The following is a 22,321-nucleotide window of genomic DNA, read 5'->3' as shown; positions in this document are numbered from 1 at the left end:
TTGTGTTTTTTAACCGGGTCAAAAAACGTTTAAAGAATAAATATTTTGATATAAACTGGTGAATTAATTGTTATTTGAAAGTTGTTAAATAGTAGTAGTCAAGCTATAGTGGTATTTGAGCTGATTTTTTATTGAATTGAGGAGCGAGTTGTAGCGTCCGCCCCTCGAATAGTATCCATGAACCAGTCCAGTGTAGTATTGCAGCTGACTGTGTGGAGTAAAATCAGTAGTATTTGAGCACGGGTAGGTGGAGGATTGTCGGTTTCCGTTTCGAGAATGACCGGTCATTAGAGTCAGCCAAAAAAAAAATTATCCCAACCCGAATCCGGATCGCTGTTCCAGGATGCTTTCGCGAGTTCGTGACTATAATATTTAGTGGCGCGATTAATTTAAACAGCAGTGGAACAAATCCGGTCAAAGTGGCGTCCCACACAGGCAACAAGACCCGGAAGGAAAATATGCTAAAGTTCCTCACGCACAAGCTCCGTACCCATTCGATCAATGAGGACGGCGAAAAGGTTCGTGTGAGCAAAAAAAATTCGCCCGTTTCCACCGGTTTCAAAGTCTTTGAAGGTCACAACAGTGGCGGAAAAATGGCTGCTACGGCCGGAGCCGCAGAACAAAGGATCCGCGTTCCCGAATCAATTTTCCACCCTTGTCCCGCTTAACACGAATTCATCCCGACCAAATCACTTTCCAATCACGTCCCCAACCCAAGACGATATTGAAACGGTCGGGACGTGTTCAAAACGAAAAAACCGAATGACACGTCTCAATTATTCATCGATGCATTTATTATTCGTGAGAGTGATGATCGGATTTTTTGCAGACGGACGAGAACCACGATTCCGGCACCGAATCGGACGAGGATGTGGACACTCCGGAACTGTCTTCAGGTAGGTCGGTTCTTTGTTTCACTTTCGTTACGACCACTCGCCAGCTTTTCATTTTAACGGATCGAACAGCTGATTCGATCTCGACTTTTTTGACTTGTGATTTTGCCGAAAAAATTTCTGGCTGAATTCCGGTCGGGTGCTACGCTGTTGTCGGCTTTACCTAACTTTTCCTATGGGTATGTATCTGCTGGTGGTTCTTTTTTTCATAATTGAATTATTGCAGCTTGAACGATATTTCATTTGAAGCTTTCAAAAGTGAAGTCAGGATTGACAAGCTGTTTATTTTTCCTTAAAATAATATATGTTGGTCGTTCTTCTTTAAATTATTGAATACAACAGCATGAATACTTAAAGAATTTTATACTTTTACAACTTTGACATTTTTAATGAGCCACTTTCTAAAAACTATTATTAAAAAATTAAATGTTTTTTAGACTAGTTTTCACTTGAAAAATTGTAACGTTTCCTAATTTGTTACTTTGAATATGTTTTTGTTATTAATTATGAAATTGTTATGTAATTGTTTATAGAAATTTAACAACCGGTTTATGGCTACAATTAAAATGAATACACATTTTTAATTATAATAGCCAAAATACGGTTGATAAGATACAAATTCTAGTAAATAGAACCGACCAACAATAACTTACTAATTACTTAACAGACACTTTTCCATTTAATGAACACGTAGGTTTCCAACGTTATTAATTTGTAGACGATAAGAAATTGAATGTGCTTTCTTGTATAAAGTCGGATTTTTATAACACTGTTCTACTAATTTTAATTATCCTATTTGATCGTTAAAATTGAATTTCAACGTTTATATTGGTGTCAATCAAGAAATGCGTTTTCATTGGCGTCGTCCAGAAATTTTAACTGCACGTCGTCTATATTAAAAAATAATTGCGAAGTTCTGCTAAGGAATTCATAATTACCTTTATGAATAATTAATGTATATTTTCCTGTTTTCCTTTGTTCCACATTTTCCCCAACTCGTACATATATAATTTATATGTTGTGTGCGAACAGAAACAAGTGATTCACTACGAAAATATAGATAATCGAAGGTCAAAATGGTGAATCTGTCCCTTATCAATAAATAGAACGGATTTCTCGGAAATCTCCCACGATTTACACATAAATTTACACGAAAATAAAACGTCTGTTTACGTTTCCTCAACGCTCGGTTAATTATGTATACTGTTAGGTAATTTATGTTAATATTTAATTAACTAACATTTTTGTCGGGTTTTACTTTCGAATGACACCGTTTGTTAATAACCATAACTGATATATGAAAATCGATTTTTTACAGGCAAATTTCAAAAATTATCGTGCCTACTAACGAAAAACCAGCTGTTATCGAAATTGTCGAAAATATTTGTATTTCCCTTTGAGTCACGATAAGGAAAATGTTTTTGAGCAGTGCATTTTATTGAAAGGAAACGGGGATTATGGATCCCGATACAATTTATCTGTCAAGGTTGAACCTACGGATTTTGAAGATGATTGTTACGTGACGTTGGGCACGCACTGGAAAAGTTGGTTTAGAAGAATATATATGAATACTTGAGTGTAACATTAAATGACATTAAATTCCATTTTATTCCCTCTTGGGTCATGGAGGAAGCAAACAAGTTTTTGGCTATATGAAGATTAAAGAGTTTTTGATCCGTCTTGGGTGATGTGGTGAACCCCAGATTCCTTGTTCTGAGAACATATTGCCTTGATTAAATCTTTAATCCTGCAATAAATTCAATAGAAAAAATTTGAATTAAGAATCTATTGAATGATTCACAGAGCACATGATTACTTGAATAAAGGTGAAATCAAATAATATTAGTGGTTATCATCATAATCTATTTTACATCCATTCATTGAAAAAAACTCCTCGTTTTTTGAAAATATTTTATTCTAAAGATTCCTTAATCTTCTAAAAAATTCTCGTTCTGAAAAGGTATTGCCATTATTAAAGGCAATATGTTGTCTAGGAAATATAAAATTAAGAATTGGCTGCAGTTATCCATCATGAATTTGAATGGCACTTCACTAATACAAAGTTAGATGAACTATCCTTTGAATCCTGGAGAAAGCAATGAAGAAAGAGGAGTTTTTGAATGTATTTTACTGTAAGGACCCTTTAATTTTCTAACCAAGGTTCTTAAAGGCAATATATTGCCTAGTTTAATATTTTATTCATAGCAGTATGATCTATAAAAAAGTAAAAATTAAGAATTGTCTGGAGTTGACCTGTACGAATTTGAATGACACTCTACTAGTACAAAACTGGATGATTAATAGAGCACATGAGTACTTAAATGAATGTAGAATCAAATGGTATTAAAGGAAGCACCATAATCCTTTGGATCTTGGAGAAAACAATGAAGAAGGAGGAATTTTTGAGTGTATTATACTCTAAAGATTTCTTTAATTTTCTAAGCATGGTTCTCGATCTTGACAACATATTATCTTGATTAAAATTTTATTCATGGCAATATATTCCATAAAAAAGTCAAAATTAAGAATAGTCCGGAGTTTGCCATCACGAATTTGAATGATACTCTAATAACACAAAACTGGATGATTCATAGTGTGTGAATACTCGAATGAGTGTAGAATCAAATGGCATTAATGAACTAGGATCATAATTCATTTTACTATTCTTTGGATCCTGGATAAAGCAGTGAAGAAGGAGGAGTCTGTCTTGATTAAAATTTTATTCCTGGCAAAAGGTTAAGAATCTACTGGAGTTGATCATTACGAATTTGAATGGCACTCCAATATCATAAACCTGCATGATTCACAGACTATAAATAAAAAATCTGGTTATCTTATCGCAGACAAATACAGCGTGGTCGTCCGTAAATAGAAGCACGATTGTAGGAAGTGCGCGGTACCAAACAATCGTGCCTCGAAACACGCGTAAATTGACAAAACCGCAAAAATAAAGCAAACCACAACTTTCTAGTCGTCGCTCTCGAAAATTGGCCGTTTGCATAATTCGCTCTGTATATGCACCTGTTAATCGGCGCTGGTTCACATCGATATGCACACGCAGTGGTATAAACTTTCTAATATTTAATAAAATATTAGATAAACGCAGGGGAAATGTGCTAATGAGTAATTGGGCTGCGCCAGAAAACACATGGCACTTCCTTCAGCCAGCATCTGACACTCTTGCGAAACTGTTTAATAACTGATGCGTTATGTAACTGCCACTTTTCTGCATCGGAATGGATCAGTTTTCGACAAGAGCCGACGAGGAGGCGAAGGAGAAGAGATGCGGAATAATAAAGCATCGGATCAACGTCCCAGTCCTTCATTGCGAATTCACTATGTGTAGCCGCATTTCGTCACGGATCCAGCGTTTTTTTCCGACACACCGACAAAACAATTGTCGATTGTGGCAAATTTGGACAACAATGCCGAGTGAACGATTAGCGAACACCATTTCTCGTGTGCCAAAACCTGTTTCGCAAACAAATATCTCGCTGATCTCATCATCATCATCATCATCGTCATCCTTTTTTTTTGAGCAAATAAAGTGGGTCTTTTAATCCAGATACGAGCGTAGTAAAATCGCGAACGGTAAAAATAAACCCGGGCGCATTATTCAACAGGATCACGTGATTCCCGGTGTGTAAACAACGATGGTTACAAAACGGTCAAGTTCAAGGCGAGAATGTCAAAGGAGCAGTGGTGATTCGTACGTTAAAATTGTTTACAATGACCACTTTAATTAGCGCAACGGCCAGGCCTAAGGTTACGTACCGTTACTCAACTATTCCGAGAAGAGAAGCGGAGAACATCTCTGCGTTGTTTTGATTTGATCGCTAATGAAAAGGTACGATGTCGAAACAGTACCATCCTTCAATTATAACCGTTTTGCGTGTGGATTTTTGAGGGAAAGGTCACCATCAATATTGGAAAGTATCGGCATTTATCAATCTCAAATGTCAGAACGAAAATTGCAATTGTTAAACCGAATCGGGCAAGTTGGTGTTGCTTAAGGAACGGAATTAATAAATCGAATAATCGACTTAACAAAATGCACGATTGGGTTTTACGCTACTTGTATTTCTTAACAATATTGTAGAGAATTAAATTCCCTACAACTTTTGTTTTAAATATTTTTTCATACGTCGAACCGTTGTCGACAGGGCAGAGAGCTCACTGCTAGAGTATCATTTGAGGTCAACTGGTAGTTCCGATCGAAAACACGTAGTATAAAGTTTATAAATTATTGCTAAATATATAATTATCATTTTTCGTTATTATCATTAGAGTCTGGTGCACTTGTACAACTCTTGATGGTAACAATACTCTTCATGTTATGCGGGTGATTAAGACAGTGACTCGAAAAAATACTGTTCTCTACGATGAACGGATACAAAAATGCACAACCAAATCAAGTGCGGAAGAGTTGGCAGCCATAACACGTGTATCTCTTCAAGTTTTTGAAAAACTAGTCGTACCTGGATACAGTAAAGTTCAAGTCGAAAATTTACACGATGATGAAGCATTTACAGAAAATAACATTAAGGGAGTTGATTTTTTGTGGCTGTATGGAAAGTTGAGATCTTAAGTTATGTTTCTTCCTTTTATTGATAATCCTGCTAGTCACGTAGATATTATTTACACAACTTCACACTGCGCTGTCGATATTGCTAAGTCACATGGACAAAAAACGTGTGTGATTACTTTTGATCAACCCCTCTACTCTAAAACACGTGCAAAGATAGCTACATCAGATGCTAACTCACCATTATGTACAATAGTTGTAAAATTAGGAGGATTTCATATGCTGAAGTCTTTTCTTGGAAGCACAGGGTACATAATGGACGGAAGAGGACTCAAGGAATCTTTTGGTGAAATGTATGCAAAGAATTTTGTTGACAAATTGCTCAGTGGTTACGCTTACTCGAGAAGCAGCAGAGGCCATACATTATTACGACTTGATTATCAATGGTAATTTTTGAAGATATGAAGATTGAAGATGGGACTTCGGATCAGTTAATACAGCAAATAACATCTCGAGATGTTTTCTACGGAAACATAGAAGGGTGTATAGGTAGCTCAGCCCTTTTTCCTGCGACATTTATGAACAAACTGGATGAATTAAAAACTCGAGGTCCAACTCGGGCTTTTTAAAGAACATCTTGTTGCAGTGGTCACTTCTTTTACGCACAATCAGCACATTTATATCTTCAAGATATGTTGAAGTTGGAAGTTCACCGTGAAACGAAGATAAAAATTCAATTCTGGTACATGGACAAATATGGGAATTAAACAAAGTCTTATGAAATCAATGAAAATAGGAGGAGGAGGAGTGACTCGTGGTTGAAGTACAAAAGAAAGTGTTTTGTGTAAATGTGAGGAAATGGAAATTAAAAATAGATATAGTAAATAAAAAAAATGGTTGAATAACAGTTCGTTGTTTGATTAGTTGTACTTGAACTTGAAATTCTTCCTAAACACACACGAGGTTAAATTATTAATTGTCACCAACTAATACTGTGTTTCGGCCTCATTAATAATTCAATCGTTGTAAATGACATGGTCACAAATAACTTAACTGACCCTCTTTCGATACATTTTATTAATATTTAATCACTTTTTAATAATTTTGTTCCATTTGTGATCGATTTAAAATGTAGTTGTGCAGTGTGAGTTGTCTACAATAAATGGCCAAGTGTGCTGCCATCTGTTATCAACCATCCGTTGATTAGATAAAGTAAAATGTTCATCACATTTTATTTATAGTCTTATATTCGATACCATACCGCAAACAATTAAAATTCAAGTAAACAGTCTGCCAATAAACATAATCTTCAGTTAATTAACTGTCATTTAGTTAACGGTCGATTAGTTTTAAATTGGTATACCCTCCGAAGTTTTTTCCTCGTTCAGTTAAAGCAACAAATAGCAGCAAATAGCAGCAATCGTTAATTAACTCTATTTTAAGCGATTGAATTAGTATTTTTTGGCAAGCTCCCCGCTTATGCTTGTTTAGCAACGCCATGCTGTCTATTGCATTGCTCCAATGTCACTTTGAAACCGACACATGTTCGGCAATTATTCGAGTGCGGAACGTAAAACGGTTGCGATAAATCACATAGAGGCGACCAACGTCGATAGATTAGGTAAGGTAAAGGCGCAAACAGAAACCGAAGGATTCGTGCATGGGTGTGGTGTACTGGCCGGCGAACCATCCCATGAATAATAAACATTATTTCTAAAAGTGATTGTTATCGCGTTCGATCTCAAGTTCACGCCGGCCTTGAAATCATTTCGCCATCCCGATGTGCCGAAACGTTTTCTTCCAACAGAGTCATTTGTTGTCGAGGGGGGACTATTTTCGGTTTTTGGCAAACGCAAACGTTAAAGTAAACAATCCGACGATTCGGGTTAAGCACATCGCGATAAAACTCGAACCGACTAAAAATACACGAGACTGGTTGTCTCTATGTGTGTGTGTATTTAATAGTTTGACTACGGTTAGTGTTTCGTTTGTTTTTTCCTCCCGACGTGCAAACAGTTTTAGAAACCGTCCTGGGGAGATTACTATTTTCATTTTATTCCTCTATTTCAATATTTTATTTGTACTTTTTGGTTGTCTATAAGAAATATCCAGATATGCTGCCATATTTTAATAGAATTTGTTAAAATTCGTTAACCGAATACACTAGTACAAGTACTAAGTACACTAGATAAGACAGTAAAAATGCAGAAAAGGAAGTCAGTAAAAACATTTTTAATATGTAATTTTAATGTATTCGTAGCCACTCGCAGTTGTAAAGCAGAATAATAGTTTAAAATGTTCGTCTATCATTGTTTTACAATTTTAGGAAAAATCAAAGCAAACTAGCATAAAAAATACTATTTCTACATATCCTCCATGTACAATTCGTATAAAAAACAGAACTAATATAAAGATACACATTTTCGAATTTTATGTATATTTTGCTCTATACAGGGTGATTCATATAATTTATTTATTGAAACATTTATAGTTGACTTAAACTACTTTTCTAATTTATTTTGAAAAAAAAGTGATATCAACAGTTAATAATAACTGCTGTTTTCAACGTAACACCTTGTTTATTTTTTTTTATTTTTAAATTCTACATCTAATTTTAATTAAAATGGCTATACCTCTATATCTATAGATGGTGATTAATCTAAATCATTTATTAGTAATTTATGGGGAAAGGAAAAATGTATTGATTTGAATTTTTTATAGTAATAATTAGTTGACTTAAACCACTTTTCTAATTTGTTTTGAATAAAAAGTGATTAACTTATTAACTGTTATTTTCAACGTAACACCCTGTAGGTATTTTTATTTTTAAATTGTACTTGTAATTATAATTAAAATGGCTATACAAAGTCTTATACTTAAACCAATTGCTTTTGAGGATTTTTTCTGACAGGTCGATTGTTGATGAATATTTTTCTCTGTACAGGGTGATTAATCTAACTTATTTATTAGTAATTTATGAAGAAAGGGAAAAGGTACTGATTTGAACTTTTTATAGTAATAATCAGTTGACTTGAACTACTTTCCTAATTTATTTTGAATAAAAAGTGATTAACTTATTAACTGTTATTTTCAACGTAATACCTTGTATGTTATTTTTATTTTTAAATTATCCATGTAATTATAATTAAAATGGCTAGTTAAACTAATAGTTTTTAATGTTGGAAAATTAAACAATTTTTAGTATATTGTTAACCAAGAACCATCTTATAGGGAGAACCAAATTTTATATACAGTGTGTTCGTTATTTGTATTTAATTTTGTGCATGATAAATGATCAGTAATTTTGTTATTTTCAATGTAATTACGTTTTAAAGTAATTATATTGATTATATATTTCTGTTTGTAAACAATATTAGGAATTCCTTAAGATTATTCTTTCTTTGCTCACATGTATGCCAAATATAAACTTACCAACATCAAAATGGGTAACTTGACAAGCATTTTAAATAAATTTAAAAAAAATTACTGGATTTAGGTATAGGTTAAATAATTGCTATAAAATTGTTACAATTTTTAATGAATAAGTTCGGTGAATCACCCCGTAGAATTCGTTTTTCCTACTAACATATGTGCCTGAAATTTGCCAAGACTGTATGTATAGTTAAATTTGCACAGTGGTATTACTATTACTAAATCAATCCTAGAAATCAAATAGCGTAATGTGTGTAATTCGTACGAGTGTATTTAAATTCGTGTGTTACGTTAGCGTAATTAACATTGTAAAGGTCGTGCTCCTTGCTTCGACGCTGACATCACCGCTACGTTGCCGATCTTCTGTAAACAGAACCGGCGAAAAGTTTACGTTCGTTAATCACTGTTTATTTTGTTTTTTCTCGGCGTTTCTGTTGTTTTTTTCAACGCATATTAATAAAATTTCAAGCAGTTATGGAATTCTATTAAATTTAAAACCAATTAGTTGGCAACGGCCGTTTCATTAATCGAGCACGGTTACATGACAAACTTGATATTGCAACATTTTTTTTAACCGGACTGAAACGTGTTCCGAACGATTTTTATTGTCGCTAATTACGTCGCCCGATTGAATAATCGACTCGACAAGAATGCAGCACATCAGAAATACAGAAAAAACGTACGCAAAACAAAAACGTCCCGCGTATCGATCACAGGGACAATGAGCTTTTGAATACCGTTTTTATTTAAAACTGCCACCGCCTCATTAAACAAATGGAAACATAAAATGTAGATGGCGGCACCTCGGTACGGTTTACGTTAGGCAACCCCTGTTGCACAGTGTTTATTAAATATTTCCAATTAATTCCCGAAAGGATTTTTACGTAGTGTTAATCAACGTCGGACGGACGAAAATTGGTTGCCGTTCGGGCGTGAGCGAAATTATAATTTCTAATGACCCTTCCGAACCGGCGATTGCCATTAAACGTGTTAATAAAATAATTATCGATTTTAAATTATACACTAGGCTTTCGGTCGTTCAGCCGTCTCTGTCTGTCTCGCCCCGGCAACGTCTGAAATCAAATTTCGAACGTTCGGATTAAAAAATTCGTTGGGTAGGAAATAAGGTGTACGATAAACAGGACGTTTGTTGGGCGTTTGTTGATGAGTAAGTCTTGTAACTGTATCTGGTGATTTTTCGGACCGTTCGGCGTCTGCAACATTCCATATTTGAATGCGGGACAGTTCGAAAAGTATTTAGACACCTACTGCTTCGTAATATTTTCTAATCTGTGCCGGGTTAATATTAATACTGTCGAGGGGCTACGACCTTTCGTCTAGACAATATTTCGATTATAACTGTTTTGGATCACCAATTTGTTGCCCAATTCTTCAATTTATGCTACATCTGATACAGAAATTGGTTAGTAAATTGCTGGAAGATAGTCCTATTTTCCTGTAATTTTCTGGTAAGTTTAGATATTCAAAATTACATTGAATTTTACTAAAATAACTTAAAGGTAAAAATGTTGCCTGCACTTGCGAAATATTGGTATATATAATATATAAACGCTACCAATATATTGTGTAAAACAACTTTTAATGTATTTTTATGGCTTATACAGCAATTCTGCAGTATTATTTTTATAAAGGGTTTCTGTCTAAAGTAGTTAAGTATGCTATTTTTTTTTTTTCATAGGAGAAGTATATTGATATGCTTCTTATAATCGTAAAAATAGATTATTTTCTTCGAAAATATTTAAGATTTCAAATTTCAAGATTTGGAGGAAAGGATACCTAGCAACTTAGTCGGAGGAATAACAAATAATTATATCTGATATATCATTGTTATATGTTGCTAGAATAGTTTTATGGCTCACAAATTTCTTAAATTAATAATTTTACTTCTCAATATGTCAGATATTCTATACTTACAGTACGAACAGTTTGATCCATCGGAATTCTGAAAGAAACATCATATACAATAGAAACAGTCTCCCACTGCCACAGACTTCTACTGTCTCTCTCATGCATGATATCTTTCTCTAAATTCAGACGGGTCAAACGCTTTTCCTACTGTATATGTATATATTAAAAAATAATGTCAAATTTAGGATGTTCCATGTAAAATTTCAGAGTTGACGTAATGATATGCTATGCAGGAAACAAGAAAAAAATATTGATTTGAAATTCTTATATTAATTACAACATGACTTAAACTTCTTTTCTAATTTATTTTGAATAAAAATTCATTTCCGGTGTAACTGAAAATATCATCTTTGTTATTTATAATGTAAACTCTGTATAGATTTGAATTTTTAAATTCTAGATGTATAAAACGTTTATACCATACAACCTAAACCTAATTGTTTCTCAGTTATTAATGTTTTTACAAAATTTTGACTGATTGATGGTCTAACTAAATTTGGAAGTACTAATAATGGTTTTTATAGGATATTCTTTGCATAATGTCTATGCCAAAAATGAATAAAAGTGTGTTCTGAAAGACACTTCAGTTAGTCTAATAATCTGTTAAAATTTTTGGAAAAAAATATTAATAATTCAAATGTCTAAGTCTAGTCTAAATATTTTGTTCATATATTTAAGTCATTCAAATTTTATTTTTAATCTACAATCCTATCCGACGATTTCAAGTTATCTAAGCAGAAAACCGTGGACCACAATCTATTTATGAGTTTGATTATTATGAGATTTAATGTAAATTGCAATAGATGGCGGCACATTATCTTCAATTACACCGGGCAACCAATTTTACGCGGTTGTATTAAAGAAGCTTATTTTAACTATTTCAAACATTAATATTAATGAGGCTTTTGAATTACGTTACTTTTGCGGAAATTTATGTTCTAACTTTTAATAGGTTTTGATTAAAAATAAAATAAATAGTTTGCACATGTAAGATGTTATCGATTGTACCGTGTACAGGAACACTTAGTTAAATAACAATCAACGATTTTCAAGAAATTATCGAAACAGTCGTGAATTCAGGTTGTAAAGGCACGGGATCAATATGCCTCTAGTTTGTATTTTACCATAATATATTTATTTAAACCTTTGTGTTTGACTATACATTAAAAAAAATCGAGAATAATAACACATCACGAACTAATATTAATAACATGCAAACATTGTATTACATTTAATAGGGTCGTGTGTGTTTCCAAGTCATCTGCGTGTCGCCCATAAATGCATAATTAAAAACACAATTTTTCCGTCCACATGAAACTTCCAACGATTGTTCGAATGTTATAGCAGTGAGGGAGAAGACATGCAGCAGCGCTTCACCAGCAGACACGGGCTGTTCGATGGAGAGCCCGGCTCCGGACCAACACGACCCGCACAGCTCCGAGGAGGAGCTGGAAGTCATCAACGGCGGCGACAAAAAGACCTCCGACACCACCTCCAACGTCCCCAGCACAAGTTCCGGCGCCCGTCCCCTCCGGGCAGCCTCAGCTTGCCTGCCGGAGAAGAGGAAATGGTCGCAGGTCGGAGACACCGCGCATAAACACCGCCAAACTCCGGACGAGAACGAGGAGAACATGTCGCATTACGGGAATTTGAGTCCCGCCTCGCCCTGTTCGCCCTACTTGAAGTGCTACGGGGATGACGGTACGGTCCAGCATTCCGGTTCGTCCGATGAAGAGGTCAGTATTGGTGACTTAATTAGTTAAGCGAGGTGATCCATGGGTTTGCGTTTAGGTTCACCATTTGCTGGCCAGCATGGCGACTCCGGTGCAGTTTCGCACGTCACCGCCGCTGGAGGCGGTCAAACCCGGCGGCAGGCGACAGCTGCAGCTGTTGCAGAAGGGCAGAAGTCAAAGTCCACCCGCGAAGCTGCTCCACTACGAGCTGTCGCCGAGGAAGAGGTCCAGGCATTTGAGGAACGCGCACGTACAAAGACCCTATCTCGATTTCGAGAAGATGCAACAAGTAAGTGTTTATTAAATTGTGTTGCATCACCACAACACAGATCGGCGAGGATTAACATAACAAAAACACAGTAAACAACAACGTACGAGTTGTACGACCCACACAAAATGGTTACGTAATCGCCGACGACGACGAATTCCATTTGGGTCCGCAAAAAAATTTCGCTATTCACGAAATCGTGGAACCAGTCTGAGTGACGGTGAAGGTCACTACGAACATTTACAACAATTCGCAACGTTCACACCAACGTAATTTAGTACTGCGAATTGGGAAATTATGAAAAAAGCACGGTTTGATTCCAGTGCTGTGTAACAGAAGGGTGGAAGGTCCGCCCATTCGGTCGGACTCACCCTAAACTGCATATTGATTGATGCATAAACCGAAATCCGCATAAAAAATGCAAACGGGGAAAGTATTTTCGCCGATTGATTTCTGCCGGCGTGATTTCCACCCTCGTTTCGCAGACCCGTCCGTCACAATTTTCCACCACTAATAACCGCATTTATGTCAATTAAATATTTCTCTTTTATTCCGTTTTTAACGGAAGATTTGTACGAATAAAATCTGTATGAATGTAGTCGTTCGACGTAAACTAATTACTTGGAACGAGAAAGGAAGGAACTAGCAAATTGTCATTTAAATGAACAATTTTAAATTCAGAAAATGTATAATAATAATAAGGAAACTACATTATTAAGTCAAATAGATTTAGTTATTTAAATCTTAATTTAAGTGACGTGGTGTTTGAGGTACCATTACATCCTACCAAAGATCATCAGGGGTAAAACGGATTCAAATTTTATAACAATTTTAAATTCACAAAATGTATGATATTAAGAAAAATATATGACTGAGTCGAATAGATTTAGGTATTTAAATCTTAATTTAAGTGACGTGGTATTTAAGGTACCATTACATCCTACCAAAGGTCACCAAGGGGAAAAGGCATCCAAATTTTAGAGCAGTTTTAAATTCAGAGAATGTATAATATTAAGAAAAATACTTAATTGAGTCAAATAGATTCAGTTATTTAAATCTTAATTTAAGTGAACTGTTTTTTGAACTACCACCACATCCTACCAAAGATCATCAAAGCGAAAAGGGATCCAAATTTTAGAACAGTTTTAAATTCAGAAAATGTATAATATTAAGAAAAATACATGATTGAGTCAAATAGATTCAGTTAGTTAAATCTTAACTTAAGTGACGTGGTATTTGAGGTACCACCACATACTTCCAAAGATCACCAAGGGGAAAAGGGATTCAAATTTTAGAAAAACCCTCTTGTAAAATAAAATGGGAAATATTTAATGAAATGAAAGAGAGAGGTGAAAAAAAATTGAAGACGTGTAAAATTGTTGTGATTGTTTTTAGCCTTGAACTAGAGATTCAAGGTGTGTTATTTTTTCACGTCATTTCAGGTTTTATATTTAAAGTCGATATGGAATGCTAATCAGCATGTTTTTAAATGCTGGGGAATCCACAATATTATTAATTTTTAGCATTGATTTGCTGTTATATGGTGCTTTACAAAAACGTGGAAGCATTTCGGAGTCGATAAAAGAGTAAAATTGGGATCGATGGAATAAATTAGATGATGGCGGAAGTCGCATTGATAAACACCTTTAATTAACGCGAAATTCGCTAACGAAGTTGTCGGATTAAAATTTTCCCCCCCATTCGAAAACGGGAGTCTGGAGACTCTAGAGACACGGTGCATTATAGAAATGAGTTTTCTGCGTTCTTTTTTTTTCGGTACGAACGTATAGTTTTTAATTGTGAGTGTAAGAAAGGAGGGTTTTTACTTTTTATTTCTTTTTTGTCATTACCGCCATGAAGTACACGGTGCTCGAAATATTTGAAAAGCGCTCGAGCCGCCCGACGAATACCGAGCGAAAATGACCCTTGAAATGTCCGATTATAAGGCGCCTTTATTGGCAAATATTTTATTTCAGACTACTGAGAGACCGATTTCTTCAGGCGCTTCTTTGTGAATGTCGATTCGACTCCACTTTTTCACGTTGCACACGTAAAAATACTGTTTTACATTAAACCCATTTGCGTCGTATCGAATGTGAGAATAAACACTAAATGTTGATTTTCAAAAGGGTTGAATATACAGGGTGATTCACCAAATTTACATATTAGATGATTGTAGAAAATTCATTTTTGACATACACGTTAACAAAGGGCCATATTATTAGGAATCATTATTAGTACTCCCAAATTTTGTAACACACAGGGTGTTTGTTATTTATTTTTATTTTATGCATCTTACAACATCACAATTCGATTGGATATTGAAAACATTTCGATTGGTATAATAAATATTTATTTATGTGGAAATAAACACTAAATGTTGATTTTCAAAAGGGTTGTAACATACAGGGTGATTCGCCTAATTTACACATTAGATGATGGAAAAAATTCATTTTTGTGATACATTAGGAATCATTATTAGTACTCCCAAATTTTGTACAGGGTGTTGAATTGAATATTAACAACATTTCGATTAGTACAGTAAATATTTACCAAAAAAAGTCAAAATAACCCTTATATGTACTATTTTGTACCTGACATCACATTCCATTTTTGGCGAAATATCTACTTATACCAATCAAAAGCTTTTTTTAATATTTCAACCGGAAATTTTGTTTGAAATAAATTTGGAAAGTAGTTCAAGTTAAGCTATAATTGCTATAAAAATTTCAAATCAACACCATTTTACATTCTCCAGAAACTTCTAGTGAGTTAGTTAGGTGAATATTCAGAATACTCATCAAATCAAGTTAAGCAATCATAGATTACATGTAGGTCTCTGTCGACATCCTAATAATATCCTTATTTTCATCAGTCAAATAAATTAAACTATGTTTTAAACAACAACTTTAACACTTTGACGTTGTAAGTAAAATTTTAACCTTGTTAATATGTAATTCATAATTAACTTTTTAATCATTTGGTCCAAAATGAATTGGAAACTTTGATAAGAATAAGACATTGTTGTGAAATAATATACTATTAAAACTATTGAAAATCTAACACAATTGGAATTGTTATTAATGAGGATATTCTAAATTTTCCTGCATAATATTTCACACTTTATTGTTCAGAGAATAGTGTAATTGTATTGTAATTATCAACAATTAACCGAAAGAAAATTCCATCTGTACCTGAGTAATTTTGGGTTGTGATGATGGTATCTTCTTAAGAGGTAACTTGTGCGATTTGTTGACTAATAATTTTTGTTAATTTATAGTTGAAGGCGCGGTCGGTGACGGCGTGGCGACACACCGGCGACCACGGCGGCGAGCTCTCGGTGTTCTGTTGGTGAGACGAGGTCGGGGGACGGTCGCCGTCGCCCACCGAACTGTCCCGCACCCCGCTGATGGGCAGCCTGCCTTCCGTTTGGCCGCAGCGCTCCGCCGACGACCCGACGACGACGCCGCCGCCCTGAAATCTCGTGCTCGCGGTTTCTGTACCTGGTTTTTGACTCGAAACGCTGGATTTTTTGTTTGTTTTGTTGTTGTTCGACGTTTCGGATTTTGGTTTTTATTTTTATGGTTTGACGGCTTGTTTTTTTTTTTGTTTTCTCTAACAAGGAAGTGTGACCCGGGCCGGTCGTTAATCTCTGCTGCATCTCAAAAAAATATAAAACAAAATAAGGTTTAATAATAGGAACTAATACATGATATTTTTACACGTTCATAAAAATAATAGTACTCAGACTTTCCGTTCAATTTCACAATCGATAACCCTCGCAATTGTAACACACAAAAAGGTTACGGTTAAGTCATGAGGGGGTTATCTAATACTTATTTGTTTTTTCGGCCAGATTCTCTTAATCCACAAACAGATAACGGTAATAAAAGTCGAGAAGGTCTGACTTCGTAGAATAGAAGCTTATTTAGAAAATAACACACAACGAAAAATCCATCACCACTTCATCAATAATAATAATAATAATAATAATGATAATAATGTGAATTCCACCCGTTAATTTCGGCAGAAACTCAACAGATAATTGTACAACAGCAGTAGGTCGGAAACGCGCCCGAATTAATCTTGACGATATATTTTTGTACACAATTAACGAAACGGTTTGTGACCACTGTGACAGACAAACCGTTTTCTAGACCTACAAAATTTGCTCAAAAGTCAATACTAGTGTAGATATAGTGTAAAGAGAAAAACAAAACGTTTGGCCTTAAAAGAATCAAGTGGTGACGAGCGCGTTTTTGATCCGAAAGAGCCATAATAATGTTGCCATACAAGTTCAAGTTTTCCCCCACGCTCTTGGAAATTTCGAATAAAGCTGCCTACGAACTGCCATTGTTTTTCAATGTTTTACAAAGCGAAATTAACTGCCCCTCTTCTGGATAATTTTTTGACGTCCGGACGTGCAGCTCCCAACCACTGGGGCTGGAAATCGTTCGCATAAACCGCCCCCAGAACGACAATCGCACCGGATGCGGCGATTTTCGTTTGGATGATTTTTGAATGTTGTCGTCTCCGTGTGGTTTCCGATTTTGGGGCCTCTCGCATTGGGTGTAAAATGTAAAATTTACAATGTAATTGTTGTTCCAAAAAGTGTAGAGAAAAAATGCATTATAGGACTTTTTAACAAATTTAAAGACTTTTTTAAAATTGTGTGAGTGATTTTTAATACGAAGTGAAGAATTGTGCAAGCGGAATCATTGTAAACGATTGTATGAGGTACGGTTGTAGAAGATAAAATTAAAATAAAAAAAAACTGAAATTCTGAAAATTTTGTCAAAAAATTCTATAATCACATGATTAGTTGTGTTATATATTATGTAGGATATAATAATATATTATTTTATATTTACAATATTACCCAACCCACCGCATAAACTACAATTGCCATTTTTTAAGTGTGGCGAGTTTTTGTACAGATATCAATCGGAATTAAAACGATTGACGTAAATATACATAGTTTAATCTATCAGTATGGAATTTTAACAAAAACTCAAAGCATAATTGTATCAGCAAAATGCACCAAAAAACCAACAGTATGTCCTGCAAATCCTACCACTATAATTTGTCACTACTTCAGGAATAATTTTAAACCTTGCATAACATACTGTGCCCAAAAAAATACAATAATTTCATATAACAGTGTAAAATAAAAGTGGGTAATATATTTTAATTGCAAAACCAGTGATATATTTAAGTATTTTTGCACTAATTCAGTGCTCTTGTGAAAATATAATTTTTAACTCTTTGTGATATAAATAAGTAGTCATATAGAAATAGCTCAAATCGAATTTTGTTTTTAATTATTATTGTTGAGAAGGCTTTTGTACTTTGACAGTGTCAAATTCCTCACCAGGATTTTTTCGATTGTGAAAAGCTGATTGAGTTTGTGAATAGATTTTTGTACGGAATATATATTTTGAATATTAACCCCCGCATCAAAATATGTAAATACGAATTTACCAAATATCAGGAGGAACGTGCGTGGATCTCGCTATCTCATTTTGCACGCACGTTCGCCATAAATGCATCACAAACTTATCAATCCTTTTGTATTGTGATAATGAGATGTGTTTGGTGAGAAAATCAAAAAAAAAAAAAAAATATAATTCGCTGAAATGTATCTATGTGTATATAAAACTAAATGGATGGTACACTGTAATTCATATTTCTATATGTCTATGTCGCACATTTTTAAATATTAGTTGCAATACAAATGTTAAGTTTAGTGATTTTTTTTATTATTGAAAAATTTTACCTAATAAATATTTTATATCATCCGATCTTGTTTTATTTAACGCCACACATCCGTCAAGTTTTGACAAATACCAGTTTACATTGACGTCTATGGAAATTATGGTCTTATGACTTCCAAAATGGCTTACTCTTCCTTGGACGAACCTCGTTTCAACTCCAGATTTGCCAAATTCTATCCCGAAGAACAAGTACGTACGTAACCCCTCACAATCTGCCCCAATTAATCGTCAATTTGCAGGATTATATACCGGGCAAACTGGACTTGAGAAACTACAAGGATGAACTGCGTTCGATTCACAACCGGCACGTGAAAGACAAATACGACTACAAGACCCCAATTTACGTGCACCCCCCACGCAAGCCGTACGTCATAAACCGAAAGCACATGGCTTACACCGAGATCCTTCAGCAGTACGGCGTTATCGATAGCCTTCTCAAGGCGCAGGGCGACAAATCGAAGAAGTCCCGCAAAAAGATCTCGGACGAGATCATGAACAAACTGGAGGAGACCTACTGGGCTAACTGGAAGCCGACGAAAGAACAGTTCGAGGACAGGCCGAAAGTGCGTTGGACCGAACCGAAGAAGGAGGAACGAAAGAAGAAAAGCAAATCGAAGACGCATCCCCCGCAGAACTCCACCGAGGTACAGACCGATTTGAGCTCGACCACTTCTAAGCTTAGGTCCAAGGAGCCGTCCTTAAAGGACACGTCGTCGGACGTGACGCAAAAAGAAGAGTCCAACGTCCAAACAATTTTGGAAGAAGCCGAGCCAAACACTTCGTGCAGTGACAATCTAATTAGTCACGGCAGTTCGAACTCTTTGCGCCACACCGATTCACTGTTGCTGCTCAAGAAAAAGCAGAGCGAGATTAAGGTGAAGGTGGAGCAGCCCCGTTGCTTGAAACTGTTCAGAAAGAGCAAAAGCGACAGCGCTTCCTACGGTAAATGTTACACCAGAGGTGGATCTTATCCCTTGAGATCTTGCATTAAGGCCGGTAAAACTGGGGCCAGTTTTGTTCTAAGTACCGGCAAAATGAAGAACAATTAAATATAATTTTATTTGTTGAGTGTCGACATTGTTAAAACTGACATGCTCTTTAAAATTTATCGTTACTTGTTCCCATCATCATTTATTAAATATGGAAGTGTACTAAGGCCATAGATTCATAGTTTTGTAATTTCTTGTCTTGTGATTGTCTAAATTAAGTGTTAGAGTTATTTTTTAGAAAGTAAACAATAAACCGGCACTATAACAACCGAAATTGTTTTATTGCATTAGGGACGTGTCAAACAGAAACTTTTTTATTATGTATATAATAAAGGATAATAAGGAATTTACTGGGAGAATATTGTCATAGCCAAAACCGTTCTGAATTTCATCTAGAGGGTTATACACGTATCAAATTAATTGTAAAGAGTTTAATTTTTAGATCCATTATAATTTTGATGAATCCCAAATTGGAAACATTTAAAATCTTGTTACAAGAAATTGTTTGTAATGACCTATATGTCTAGAAGTTAAAAAAATTTGACTTACAAAATATTTAGTACTTCTTAATTTATGTTGATTGAAAAACTGAAGTTTTATTTGGCCAATAATGGAACTTTTGTCAAAAGTGACAAGATTGTTAAAGTATGACGTATGATATGCATAAATAGTGCATAAAAATGTGATTATTCGCCAGAATGTTCCCAAAATTGTCCGTTTTCTACCGAAGACAACTCGCAACCCAACTCTGTCAGCCTCCGTTACCAACAAAACCCATTGTGACTATAATCAATGCCTATTCAAGAATCGGCCAGAGTGTTGCTTTACTCCTCAAGCAAAGTCCTTACATCAACGAGTTAAGACTGTACGACAGCAACAAGGAAGTGTGCAATGTGGCCGAGGACTTAAGTCATATTGATACGAAGGCCAAAGTTAGATCCTTTCGAGGACTACACGTGATCAGACAAGCGATTGAAGTAAGAAAAACTCGTTTCATAGACAATTTTAAAGCGTAGAATTTTAGGGTGCTGATGTGTTGGTGCACTTGGGAGGATGTCAAACAAAATCAGGCGAGACCACCAAACAACTGTTCGAGAGGAACGTCGATAATGTCAGAATGACCGCCTTGTACGCCGCCGAATTCAATCCCAAAGGGATTTTTTGCATTCAGTCACCACCTGTTGAGTGTCTAGTGCCGATGGTCGTAGAGGTAAAAGCCCTATCATTTTATTTGCACATTTAAGTACTGAAACGTTCCAGGAATATAAAAAAGCTGGTGTCTTCGATGAACGCAAAATCATCGGAATCACGTCAGTACCGACCATGATGGCTAATTATTACATCGGTACCAATACTGGCTGCGATCCTTCTGAAGTATTAACACCAATCGTTGGCGGAAGTACTCCTTATACCATTGTTCCCATTTTTTCGCAAGTCAGACCGCAACACAGACTCGATACAGTAAAATTATATTACCGCCTAATTGTTAAATAATTAATCCAGTTAAATTAAAGGCAGCTTTGCTGAATCTGCACAGATCGATAACGGAAGGTGAAGATAATGTTTTAAAAAAGAGCCACTGCGCAGACGGTTTATGTTTAACCACAGCCGTTGGGGTATCCAGATTTATTAACAACGTTGTCAAGGCCGTTTTAGGCGAAAATAACTGTGTCGACTGTGCTTTCGTCAAGCAAGTTGGTCACATTGAAAAATTTCTACCTTACATGACTTCCATCGTCCGTTTTGGTATAATACATAATTAAATATAGTGGATTTAATTAATAATTGTTCTTTTAGGTCGGCAAGGCGTTGTTTCGACGCATATGCCCAAAATTAATGACATGGAAGCGTACAGGTTGAAGAAAGCCGCAATGTTTATAAAGACCAATATTAAAATGGGCGAAAGCTTCGTTGCTGGTGAGAAATTTTTGGAATTTAAGGAGAAACCTCTCGACAAGGTACCAAAGGATGAGTGTAAGAAAGAACAGGAACCTAATAAATGTGCTTGAAGTGAAAATACATTTTTTATCCATTCTTTTGACTTTTCCTTGCAAATTAATAAAACTCCTGATTGGTTGATTGATTAATAATAATTGTAATTGCCTAAAAACGATTTTGTACTATCGGTTACAGAATTGCATTACCACTTTCAATTCAGTATCGCTTGGCGCACTACTCACTTCCCCCACCACGAATATGATTTGACCGTCTCGTAAAACATGCGGTTCATTTATTACCTTCGATATAACGAGACAAGATGCAGCGCAATATAAATAACGAAATTTGTACACGTATTATTATTCTTTTAAAAGAACAGGGGATGAATATATCCCAAATTTCTCGAGAACTGAATGTTTCCATAAGATAAATACAAGAAAATTATATGGGACAGAATTTATTTTTATTTATTTTTTTGAATAATTGCATGAGTTTTTTTTTTATTTTCCACCTTATTATTTTCAAGGAACTAAATTAAAGCATTCATTTAACTTCATAATTATTGCTGTTTGCAGAACAATAAATTAAATGCTTTTTGTCAATCAATAGTTTACCTTTAATTTAGTTATTTAAAATAATTGGATTGTAAAATAAGGATTGTAAGCAATATGACTATTTTGTTCCACGCGTAATGTTTGCAAATTATTATTATAAAAAGAAACATAACGTTAATTAAACTTCGCTTCTCTAAAATAATTATTATATAAAAATATAAGAACTGACACTATACTGTTTGCTACGGTTGTGGTTTCCATGGTTATTCAGTTTTTGCACAATACT

The 22,321-nt window shown here is 35.0% G+C and overlaps 3 protein-coding genes across 4 annotated transcripts; all 3 read left to right on the top strand.

Annotated features, from left to right (window-relative positions):
• The first annotated feature begins 233 nt into the window (after positions 1–233).
• Positions 234–18,578, top strand: LOC109597527 (uncharacterized). 2 transcript variants are annotated; one of them, XM_020013239.2, is made up of 5 exons: positions 234–518; positions 830–896; positions 12,127–12,515; positions 12,571–12,801; positions 16,061–18,578. In XM_020013239.2, the coding sequence occupies exons 1-5, from the start codon at positions 459–461 to the stop codon at positions 16,133–16,135; spliced, it is 822 nt and encodes a 273-aa protein (XP_019868798.1). In that variant the 5' UTR covers positions 234–458; the 3' UTR covers positions 16,136–18,578. The 2 variants fall into 2 exon arrangements, with proteins under 2 accessions (XP_019868798.1, XP_019868797.1); XM_020013238.2 differs by having other exon boundaries at positions 12,124–12,515.
• A 35-nt stretch (positions 18,579–18,613) lies between these two features.
• LOC109597526 (uncharacterized) lies at positions 18,614–19,817 on the top strand. Its single transcript, XM_020013237.2, has 2 exons — positions 18,614–18,743; positions 18,794–19,817. The coding sequence occupies exons 1-2, from the start codon at positions 18,663–18,665 to the stop codon at positions 19,601–19,603; spliced, it is 891 nt and encodes a 296-aa protein (XP_019868796.1). The 5' UTR covers positions 18,614–18,662; the 3' UTR covers positions 19,604–19,817.
• Positions 19,818–20,160: 343 nt separating this feature from the next.
• Positions 20,161–21,577, top strand: LOC109597513 (malate dehydrogenase, mitochondrial). The gene is made up of 5 exons (XM_020013217.2): positions 20,161–20,520; positions 20,568–20,753; positions 20,804–21,004; positions 21,058–21,289; positions 21,341–21,577. Exons 1-5 carry the CDS (start codon positions 20,242–20,244, stop codon positions 21,550–21,552), a joined length of 1,110 nt encoding a protein of 369 aa, XP_019868776.2. The 5' UTR covers positions 20,161–20,241; the 3' UTR covers positions 21,553–21,577.
• The last annotated feature ends 744 nt before the right edge of the window (positions 21,578–22,321 follow it).

The sequence above is a fragment of the Aethina tumida genome, chromosome 7, assembly GCF_024364675.1.
Source record: "Aethina tumida isolate Nest 87 chromosome 7, icAetTumi1.1, whole genome shotgun sequence".
In the NCBI taxonomy this organism is placed as follows: Eukaryota; Metazoa; Arthropoda; class Insecta; order Coleoptera; family Nitidulidae; genus Aethina; species Aethina tumida.
Note: the sequence above shows the minus strand (reverse complement) of the source record. Positions and strands in the feature narration are given on the sequence as shown.